This window comes from Struthio camelus, chromosome 17 (genome assembly GCF_040807025.1).
Source record: "Struthio camelus isolate bStrCam1 chromosome 17, bStrCam1.hap1, whole genome shotgun sequence".
Classification (NCBI taxonomy): domain Eukaryota; kingdom Metazoa; phylum Chordata; class Aves; order Struthioniformes; family Struthionidae; genus Struthio; species Struthio camelus.
This window is the reverse complement of record NC_090958.1, coordinates 8,659,335-8,671,140: the sequence shown is the minus strand read 5'-3', so window position 1 is coordinate 8,671,140 and position 11,806 is coordinate 8,659,335. Positions and strand designations below refer to the sequence as shown.

Genomic DNA, 11,806 nt, shown 5'->3' with positions numbered 1-11,806 from the left:
GGGGCTGTGGAGCGGGAAGCGGGGGCGGCGGCGGCGGCATGTCGGTGGGAGGGGGCGCCTGTCTTTAGTCTGTTCGGGCTGTGTTTGAGAGGGAAGGGCTGCTGTTTTATAGTTTTAACTTTCGTAGTTGCAATTTTGGTTGAGTAGTTTTGAAAAGTGGAAGGTGCGTGCTTCTGTCAGCTGAGCCGTGAGGGAAGAGGAGTGGAGCATCACCGTTTCTTTCAAACGTTAACGAACCCTGCGTTTAAACTAGACTGCTTTTAAAAGAATGCTTTTTGAAGGCTGGCTTTTGTTTCCTGTCGGTTTAATATTGTTACTTTGAGCCCCTTCTCTGGCCTAGGACATTAATTCTAACCTTTTGGAAAAGAACATCCTTCCCCCCACCTCAGTCTCAAATTATTGCAATTTGAATGTGCAGTGTAGAAACCTGAACCAGATAAGACAGTTCAGCTGATGCACAGGCATTAATGTTGATGTTCATGCACCCTTCCAGCCTCTTCTTTTACAGCTGCCTAAGAAGTACTGTGTCCTAAAATAGCTGTTCTGGAGGCACAGAGCACTGTTCAGTTTAAAGTCAGCAGTTGTCCTTTTTGGTATATTAGCTGTCCTGTCACCAGGTACAATCGTTCTGGGGTATTTTTAGGGAGAGAATCCTTCCCAGGGAAGATCGGGATGGCACAGGCGCGTATCTCAGCCGGGCTGCCCCCGGATATAGATCCCACGAAAGCGCCTGTTGCGTTTGGGGAGAGGGCCCTTCCCAAGCTGAACGAGGAGTTACAATCCCCTGAGCTGCTGACGCGGCAGCGGGCGCTGATGGCCCTCTGCGATCTGGTCCATGACCCAGAAAATGTCTACCAGGCAATACACTTAGGTAAGTGACGTCTGATAGCAAACTGTAACGCAGTGGAGGAAAAAGCTGTACTTTTATGCCCTGATTTCTTTTCTCCTGTTTTGTCTTTGATGACAAAATAGCCACAAAGATGTTTTTTCTTTTATTTTCTACTTGTTTTATCTAAAAAAGGTAAAGAATATATATACAATATATATACAATACATACATGACTATTATTTTAAGAGTATACTCACTACAGGATTGTCATCCCCTAAATATAAAAGTAGTGCTGAATAGTTTTTTTTTCCTTGCGTGTATTCTGAATTTTAGATAAATCTGAATAGATGCTAATAAAAAAAGAGCTAATTAGTCCAAAGTTAGAAACCCCCAATCTTATTTATCTGGGATCTTCTCTAACCCTATTATTAATATATCTTTCAGGGAAAAAAAAAGTGAATTATCTAATTCACTAATTCTAATAACATAAAACTACACAATATATTTTCTTTAGAAAGGGGAAAAAAATGTCAGTTATCCTAGAGCATGAAAAATGGCAAAAATGCCAATATTTTTATTTTCTTCATTAGACATTCTTCTAATACATATGTGACAGTAGTACCATCCTTCAAAGCCCTGGATTTTTCATATTTGGGGGTACTCAAAAATGCAGTTGACCTCAATGGGGCTTTCCATTGAAGGAAAGGTCCCAGCCAGTATATCAGACACCCAGATCACATTACACTATCAGACAATATACTCTGAAGAACCTTTTAATTAATAATGAATAAACTAATGAAATATATAAATCAAGTTTACAAATTCATCAGCAAAATCTATGAAGGCATCTTTTGCCTTTCCTTTGGCAGTGGATAGTGTGACACATCCAGATATAACTTCACTGGAGGGCTGGAACATCAGGACTTTTTATGCAGAATTGTTTCTTAGAAGTGTCTTAGTGGTTGTAGAGTGAGAATATAAAAAAAATCAGTAGAACTTCCTGAGAAATTAAGATAAAAGACAATATAACTGAATTTATCTTACCCATCAAGATTGTATCCAACTACCACAATTTTTCAGTGTTTTTATCCCAACACTCAGAAGACACCCTAAGTTTGGGGTCTGGAAAAGCCCCACACAAGCTTATCTTAACATTTTTTTGCACTCAGTTTGTTGCGTATCTAAATAGCTCATTATGTAGCATTAAATAAGTCCCCAGGTTTGCCACTACATATGTCTCCTTTTACTTCTCCCCCCCCCTTTTTTTTTTTTAAATAGGAGGTAGCAATAATCATCACTGAAATGTAGAGTTGTTATTTGGTTAACAGTAAATGCTGAAGTAACATGAGAATTTTATTTTTTTTGTCAGTGTGCTCAAGGGTGCTTCCTGTTTACACGTGTAACCGTTAATGGTTTACCAAATTTGCCAAATATATTACTGCTTATGGAAATCAAGGTTATATGCTTCTACGTAGCCCTTGTTACACCTAAAGAAAGTTTACAAAAATGTAGGCATCAATCCTGCAAACGCACTTTTGTATTTTAAAAGCAGGAATAGCTCCAGACCTCAGTGTACCTTTATTTTTAGAGTTACGTTGCTACATAAGTATTTGCAGAATTAAGACTTTACTTGATACGGAAATCAGCAGCTTGTCTGTGGTATGAGCCAACACAAAATTTGTTCAATGTAGTCTTTCCACTATTTTTTCTGGCCGTCAAATCAGACAATTAGTAATGCTAGTTCTGTGGGGTACTTATACCAATAAGCTTTTATGCTAATATTAAGATATTTGAGGATTGATGGCATGGCATTTTTGGCAGTAGGTCAAGTTTCCTCCCTACTTGAGGTATAGCAATGAGAGTTTGACTGTCAGGACAAAGTGAAAAATTCTCTCTAATTATTTTTGTTTTGAATTGTGAAATAAAAAATGATCATTGCTATTTTGAACTACTGCTGAAGTTAAGAAATGTTAAAATAAACTATTGTGTTTTGTAGGATTCTTGGATAACCTAAAGACTTTGCTGCTAGATCATGACAGTACTGTCCGGCAAAAATCGACAGAAGTCCTCTGTATAATGGCCATGCATAATGTTGGTAGGTAGGTATAATTCCAGAGTTTACTGAAAGGTATGGAGACAAATAAAGAAATTTCAGCAAGAAACAACAACAGAGTTTCTAAGTTTTGGCAAGATAGGTGCAATGTAAATAACGGTATTTAAGATTATGCATCTGGCAGATATTTTAGTTACGTTGTGCTTAGTTAAATCCCTCCTCCAATGCTGTTTGTAGGCACGGGTTTATAAAAGATGGTGTAATTTCTGCCCTGGCTCAGCTATTGGATGATCCAGTAGATATCTGTCGGAAGAACACACATCAAACTTTTGAAATGATGGCAAAATTACCTGAAGGTAAGGATGTTTTCATTATTTAAATATTCAATAGGCAAAGCAGATAAATGAATTTACCTCATTCCCTAAATAATTTTTCCCAGATTTATTTTTTCCACAATCCTTCAAACTTATATTTTAAAAGAGTATCTTTCTGTTTGTGTTCATTTTAGTTTTCTGTAGTTGGTTTTCCTTTGAGAGGTTGTTCTTTGGGCTCTATTAGGAAACTTTAAAAGGTACAACTATCTGTTGTTCTTCATGGGTGGAGACAAATATGTTGTCTAGAACTATTGTCGCGCTTCTAAAACAATTGGCAAATTGTATAATAATAGTAAGAACACTTGACCAAAAATACATAAAATGTCTGCACATAGATAACAAGTGAAAGGCCATATATTAACATAAGACATCTGTGAATAGTGCTGTCTATGTATTTCTTTTAGGGCCTGATCCTGCCAATTCTCACTGTTAAGGCTAGATCCATTAATTTTTTAGGTTTACTTACACAGATACAGATTGTATGGCTTGCACCCCTGAGTTTATATTTCAGAATCTTGCATCAAAAATTCACTGTGTCCTCTTCTGTTCAAAATGATGTTTAGGTATTAATCATGGTGCATTAATTTCACAGCATGTAGGCTTTTACAGAAGGCTGAATGGGTTCGTAGAAGGCTTTTCTGGTGTTAGGAAGTACAAATCCTGTGAAATGTTATATGCTTTCCCTGCTCCTTGCAAGCACTGGAGTAGGAGACAAATGAGCACTGAAGGGCACCTGTCCATTGCAGTGAGTGTTCCAGGGATCCAGTATTAATACATTTTCAACATGAGGCTCAGAGGTGACATTTCTTATAGGATCATTTTACGTTGTTTTCAGTTGGTAAATTAAAAAAAAGAAAGAAAGAAGAGGGTAGTGCAAGGAACAATGAAGGAGTTTGCTTTTACCAAAATTTTTTTTAAATTTCAGTATTGTTTACCCTTAGGAATCAAAAGCTAGGTAATATTGTTAAATAGACTTAAATGATAGGATATGAAGCTAAAAGTGGGATTACTTTTGGCTGATTTCAAATGTCAAATTAAGCTAGTCATCCTATGCTCCCTGTGCAGCAGGTGACAGGCCAGCAGAGACAAATCAGCATCTCCTGGGGCAATAAATCTGACATATCCTAGGTGCTTAGTTTAGGATGCAATGAGCTGTGCTCTCGTGATATCCATTTATCTCCAGTGAGATAAACAGAAGCTAGGTTAACTACATCAAAGTTGGGCATCTAGCTTTTAAATGCTTCAGTTTAGGTTGAGGAAACCAGTCTGGGAATTTGTCTTTGACTTGCTAGAAGAATAGAATAAGTCATTGTACCTTTTACATGATTTCTTTAGTTTTATTACATATATTCATATTTTTTCTAAATCTTTTACTCACTGAAGGAATTTACCTTAATTTGTTACTTATATACCTAGACTCTAAAACTGTAATTTCAATAATTTTCTAATCTGACCCTTGCCATTCCACTTGATTAAAATTATAATTTTAAAATTATAGCCTCAGTAGATGGAAATTGTCAGTTAAAAAGCCATACTACTAAAATTCAAGTGGAAGTGTCTCGTTTGAGGACTTCTGTTACATTGCTGGTGCTTAAAAAGAATTAAATGAATGTTTAGAAACTTCCTGAGTGAGAATACATAAATTCTTAAAAACATATGCATTTTTACATGCTCTTAACCATTTAAAGAGCTGAAGAGTTAAATCAGCATGAAGGATTTTAATATAGTGGGCTAAATAACTTCATAAACTTCACTATACTAAATTAGATTTTCTTTTAAATTAATTTCACTAGTCATCTTACAGATTTTCAAATCTAATGAGACAGTGACTTGACTTGTTTTAGTATGTTTTGCTCTATCTGACTGCTTTCAGAGAAATCTACTGGTTACCTTTGTAGATACCATCCTGTGAATGCGTGGATCATGGGAGAAACTTACGAGAGGGGAAAAAAATAGAAATAAATGTTGCCAATTTTTTTTCCCTAGGTCACTAATAATCATTAACCATCCATCCATACTGGCTATGGCCATCCTAGCTGTTTGAGAACTGCATAATTCAGTAGTACCCCTTGCTGTTCAGTCACTGCTGCACTGAACTTTATTTTTAACTTTAACCTTCAGATGTGTCTGTCACTAGTCAGGCAGGAGCTTGCCGCTTATCTCCTTTTGCTGGTGCAGTTTTCGGGTATGTATGCGCATGCTGCAGACCTTAAGTTGACTAGAAAGGTTTCAGGTTAAAGAGGGAAACCTCCTCAGGTTTCCTCCTGAGGTTAACCTCAGGGTTAAGTGGCTGCTGTACAAGAGATTTTTAGGTAAGAATTTGAGATATAGGAATGCAAAATTCAACGCATGTTCTGTTTAAACCCCACCCCCTTTTTAGGTTCCATCTCCCAGAACTCAGAGCACATACTAAGTAGGCTGGAAATTTAGCTATGTAAGCAGAAAACTTTCATTGGAGGACAAAAAGTTTCCCCTACAATAAAAGCTGTAGGGGGGAAAGGTAATTAAAAAAAAAAAAAAAAAAGAAAGCTATTCATGTGGCCCTGAGAGGAAGTGAAAGCTTTTTCAGGGTGTTTGAAGTTGGACACCCAAGAAGCTGAGGCGCTAGGAATCATTAGCCAGTTCTGAAATTCCATGTATTAAATTTAATTTGTGTATATTTTGCAAGGTAGCATTTTTCTATGAAATACGACCGCTTGTGATTATTTTTGTGTCAAACTGCTATGTAAAGGCTGCATACCAAGTAAATGCACATATTTAGTTAGCAGCCATTGCAATCCAAAATCTTGTATAATTAGTGGTGTATGTTTTAAATTTTGTACCTAAAAATCTAGATACTCTTACAAACTAGTGTTGCAAATTAAGAGTTTTTATGGTAGCTTCCCCCTACTCTTACTGGAAGGTTTAATGGAAAAAAAATACTATTTTAAGTAACTTTTTCTAATGAAGCTTAATCATTTTATGCTGGCTCTTTAAATGGGCTGCACAGATTTGAATTGAAATTCCATGACTGTGCAGTCAGAGCCGTGGGGTGCAAGCTGGAATTTTAGAAGCCAGGAAGAAATACTTATTTTGGCAACAGCAAGGGATGGAAAGTCATAGCAGATTATAGGAAAAATATTTAATTTATGTTTCTTCTACGTCCACTATTGCTAGTGTGTATTAGCAACATTTAAATGATTAGATTTGTGAATTAATGTTTTCTTGAGACGAATGTTCTGAATGTTCCTGTTTGCAGTTCGTATGGAATTTAATAAAATTAAGGCCAGTTAGCGTGCACTCAATCAAGCATACTTTTAAAGTAATTCTATCACAGCCACTGTAGACTCCTCACTAGATCTGCAGTGAGATTTTTTTTTGATTGTTTTCTTGTTTAAAGTCTAGTCCCTTCAGGATTTTTCCCTATGTCTACTTTCATGATTTCAGTGGAGTTTGAAGGTGTTTCACAGATCACCTGCCTTTACTTTTTTTTTTAAATCCATATAATCATAATCAGTTGTGAATATAGTAGAACTATTCACTAATGCTATCTTAGGATGTGTTTTTAGATAATAATTTGAGGTTTATTTATGTCTTGCCTGAAAGTTTTGACAGCTACAGTAATGACTAGTTGCGGTTCACAGCGTTTGAATTTTTGTAAGATTAATCTGGTAAAGTGATACAGTACCTCAGACTATAGTATTCATTTAACATTTATAATAGCAGAACCCAATTTCAGAATAATGGCTTTTCTGGGGGGATTGCCAGTTCAAACAATTTAATGGTTATTTCTAAAAAGCAAGGACTAAAAAGGAAGGTGACACAGAAAGCATTTAATTACCCCTGTCCTTTCTGTTTGGTGACTTTCTATAGCAGTAAGCAAAGCTGGCTCTTGGTGGTGCCAAAACAAGAAAGATTAAGTCTTAGAAATTCCACATAAATTAGAATACATTGCCCAAACTGGAGGACATGTGATGGTACACTCTACTGCCACTGAGGGCACAAGGACAGATATACTCCCATTGTTCTTTCTGAGGCCCTGCAGGGATCTAAATATATCAGTTTGATTCAGGAGCCCCTTATGGGAACTGCTGCCACCTTTCACAGCTGTCAGATACCAGTTTGGTGATACCAGGAAATGCAATCTTACACTATGCAAGGATAAATCAACTTGCCTCCTTGAGTGGAAGGATTAGCCCACCCCTGCTGAGCTCAGATCTCAGCAAAAGCTGGAAGCCAGCTGCAGCTGTGTCCCTCCTCAAGATCTGGCCTTTAGAAGGCAAGTGATTCACAGCTCTGAAGTCGGCAGGAGTCTCTGCCAAACAGAGCTGCTTCCAACTCCTGTTACAGACCCAACTCAGCGAGAGTTGTGTATCTTTGCAGGAGAAAGAATGCTGAGAGGCAGCTGCTTTTGAGTGAAGCTTCTCTTGAGCTCATGCTCATACTTGTTTTCTCATTTCACCTTCCCCACTTCAGGAACTGTACATCATCACATGCAGTGATGAGCACCAGTCCATCACTGGGGGTAGATAATAACTGGATTCTCCAAATCAAGTAGTAACACTAACTTGTTTCAAGGAACAGTCCTGGAGCATTGTCTCCAGAAAGCAAGAAAGGGTAACTAGTAGTAGAAATAAGGAAGGGATTTACATAATTGTAAAAATTAGTTGTGTAGTGAGATTCTGTGCATCAAATGCCTTCATTGCAATTTCCTTTTAAATGTATTCTGAGTAAAGAGAGGTATTTTATTAGAAACTTGATATTTCAGGTCAGTTTTAAATGCATTTCTTTCCATTATATTCATTAATTCTCAGCATGTAGCTCAATCGTAATATATTTGCACTAATCACACTCTCTATTCCTGCGAGCCAACTTTTTCTCAGCTTCTATTTATGAAAAGTAAAAGTGAATGTAGAGGGACTATTTACATGACTGAAGCAAGCAGAATTTAACCTATCACCTGATCCTATATTTACATCTTTCAGAGTGTGATGCCTCTAGTATTCTCTTTTCATAGTTTGCTCGAATCGTACCATTCTAGATGAAATTGTCTCTTCCAAAGCTTAATTTCTTCTACTGTGAGATAACTGCACCTTATGACCATCACCTCTGTCTGGTCTGTCAGTTTCCATGCTATTAGAAGCCTTCAAGATTTGTTCAGGGTAAAAGCCATTGACCAGAGTAAGTTAGTCTCATACAGCTTTTAACAGACCGTATTTTCATACATGTCATTTGACAGTTTGGTGGAAGGGAGAGAAAAAAGCCTACAGCCTTCAGCCTGTCAATCTATAAGATGTACAATCTAGAAGATCAGTGGGGTAGAAACTGAGCTGGCATATGCAGGTGGAAGCATCTCTTCAAGCATTTGCCCTTGAATAAACGCACTGTTCTGGGCCTCTTTTATTCTGTGTTTCAATTTCTAGCATTCAGCCTGACCAGTAAAAGGCTGATAGATAAATGAATCCTTAGGCCATTTGCTTAATGTGGTTAAGTCAGATGTTCCAGTCTCAGTTACTAGAAGTTATTTTTACTTTTAACTGGGTTTTGTCTCCTACAACTTCTGTATATATAAAGAAATTCATCCATCACTTCTGTAACAACATTGAAGTGTGTCATTACCTTGCTCTGACCTTCTAACAAAGGCCACCTCCTGCTTATGCTTTTCTTCCTTCTCTAGGTAGCTATTTTCATTTCTGTGTTGTATAGATTTCCTGAACTGTTAACTTCAATCTTGAGCGTCTTTCTTACCTTTAAAGAAAGGGATCACATCAACCCCTTTCTTTGTTGCTTTCACATTCTGGACACTTAATATCTTCTACCTTTCTTACCTGATAAGCACTAGCACTACTGCCCGATTACTTGGTTTTCCAGTAATGTTCTTTCCTCTTTTTTCTGTTGCCCCTCCACATTTGACATCGGCTTGATTATTTTTGTTGACATGACAGCTTCAATTTTTTTTTTTCCTCTGAGCTATAGAAATAATCCATTTTAGTACATTTTGGAGTATTGTCAAGAAACCTTAACTTCTTACCAGTGAGTTACAATTCATTTTTCTGGGAATAATATGCATTACCTAGTTTTCCTGAACTTATTTCCCTGTGCTTTACATAGGTTAATAGTACTAATGATTTATAATCTCGATATACTAGAGATATATAATCATGTAAGAAAGAATTACATTATTTATGTTTTACTGTTGAAGTTCATTCGCTGATGCTCTCTTTATATTGTTTTATTTGGATAAAAATGATTTCAGTATATATAAAAATGTACATGCCTATATTTAAGGGGTGGAATATAATTCCTTGAGCAGAATTGTGTTGTTATAGAGCAGAATCACTTGCAGATGGCCACTTAGAAGAAAAACAGAAAGGTGCTTAATTTATGTGCTATGACCAGAGACAATTTGGGGGATTATCAGAGAGTACAGCAAATATTTTCCAGTAGCTAATAAGAGTCACAAGAGCTGAGGTAGTACATTTGACATATTACAGATACAGATAGAGAAATTCTCTCTGCCTGGTAGTTCAGCCTTCTTCAACCAGCCACGAAACTGTTTCTTTCTCTTTGCATTTGCTTCTACTTCTGGATAACCAAATAGGATGTACCTCATATCAGCTGGAAGAAATCAGCAACTATTATTCTATTCCCCAGCTAAATTTCTGATGTTTTCTACAGCACAGGAAAGTTTCAAGGCCAATAAAGCTGTATGATCCATGCTAGACAAAAAGGAACAGAAGCTGTAGATGCATTTGGTGTGAAGTATAGTTGTTTTTGTTCAGTGGGATGCGGCCAGTGACTCCGGTTAGTACTGCACCAGGCCGCCTGGTCTTTCTCCAAAGAGGAGAAATTTAGGAAAACGTGATTATTTTAGGTGAATCTACTTCTTACAGACTATTTCTAACACCTAAATGTAAGGATGTACACACACTTTGCCAGATTCATTATTATGCAGTCAAAATTGCACTGTTAATGTGATCAACATTCATGATTTGTGCTGACAAAGTCTCATAACCAACTTTTCTCTTTTTTTCCTAAAGCATAGCAGGAGTTCTGAATATGAGCTGCAAACCCTGATCTATTGTGTTGTCTCAGAAATACCTGACTGGTCACGTGGTTCTTTTGGCTTTTAGTTGCTTTTGCAGGCATCCATATCCGTTGCAAGACAAAAAGCACAAACTACCTTAGAGATTTGCCGCTTAAATGAAGGAGGATACCAGTATCCTCCAGTGAAATCGTAATTGTTGAACAAAGGGTGGGAACATCCACTGAAACTGGGAGAGCACTGAGGGGTAGCTTTTCCAGAGGAAAGAAGAACTTAGTGACAGAAAATAATGGGCAGAAGAAAGAAATAAGATATATATATATATATATATGCATTCACTAGAAGAAGGAAGAGGGAGAAAAAACAGAAGGAAAGGATGAAGAACATCCACCAGGAGAAATTAATGGAGAAGCTCTCATTCTATCTGAAAATAATTAAGATGCAAGGAAATATTTGTTGCATATTGAAGTGTTATTGAAGAGGTGCTATGTAATGATAAATGACATGGGCAATAACAAACGCAAAAATGTGTCTAGGAAAATCTTTCACTAAGATATGGCTAACACTGGCAAACTTTAATAATTCTTACTCATTTTCTTTTCTTTCTTTTAAGGGTTACTTAGTACTTTTAGGGAATGGTTGAGGTGGATTAAATAGCGCAATAGGTTTTTCAGCTTGCCAGAACCTCTATTTGGGAAGAATCCAAGAGATATAATTTCCCTAACTTCACTAGCTGTAAGTGTTTCCGCTATTCCGTCTTTGGGAAATCGTAACCTATCAGATCTGTAGATGAGGACTATTTAAGGATTTTTTTTTTTCTTCCCCTTTGAATAAGTTTTGCTGTATGGCGTGCAAATGATAACAGGACAGATGGCATTCTTACTGCAACAGATGGAACGTTTCTTCTGTGAATGTCATTGTTGCCCAGGTGAAGTGAAATCCCAGTTGCATTAGTGCAGTTCTTTCAGGTGGCAGCGCACTGCATCACTGATAAACCTGAGAACTGAGAAAATAGATGCAAATTTAATTGCATGATTTATCCAGGTGGAAGACTAAAAGTCAAGAGATTTCATTTTAACACCTGTCTGTGGCATAGACTTCCTATTTTAACCTTCCCATGCCTCTTTTTTTTTTTTTTTAATACAATGGGAAAACAAAATTGTTTCACTTCTATGTAAAACAGAATTCATTTTAACATCTTCAGCTCTTCAGATAGAGGACAGTAACTCAGTAACCGTGAGCTACTCAGAATACTAGAGTCAAAAACATCATGGGGATTAAATGAGCAGAGAGTAAGAAACTGTTGTTAAGAGAACACGCATATGCGAATTCATTATTTAACCTTAAAAAAAAGTATTGCTTTATTCCTCCTCATTCCTACTCTTAAGTTAAGTGGGAACATTAGTGACATGCACTGCTTCACAGTTTTTCTTCTCCCTATTATCTCTGAGTGAGAGGTATGAATTTTCTTTAGAAATGGCTTTAGTCCTTTGATAAAGTGTCCTAGCTTTTCTACTTCTATTGTA

At 36.9% G+C, this 11,806-nt stretch overlaps 1 protein-coding gene across 2 annotated transcripts in view; it reads left to right on the top strand.

Moving 5' to 3' along the window:
• The window catches only part of RSPH14 (radial spoke head 14 homolog), a 109,773-nt gene that overhangs the window by 132 nt on the left and 97,835 nt on the right, over positions 1 to 11,806 (top strand). The window contains exons 2-4 of one of the 2 annotated variants that reach the window (XM_068911072.1): positions 644 to 871; positions 2,826 to 2,928; positions 3,120 to 3,238. In XM_068911072.1, coding sequence (XP_068767173.1) covers positions 673 to 871; positions 2,826 to 2,928; positions 3,120 to 3,238 — 421 coding nt within the window. In that variant the 5' untranslated portion in view covers positions 644 to 672. Of the gene's footprint in view, positions 1 to 143; positions 872 to 2,825; positions 2,929 to 3,119; positions 3,239 to 11,806 lie in introns of those variants that run through there. The other variant, XM_009687423.2, reaches the window with a different exon arrangement.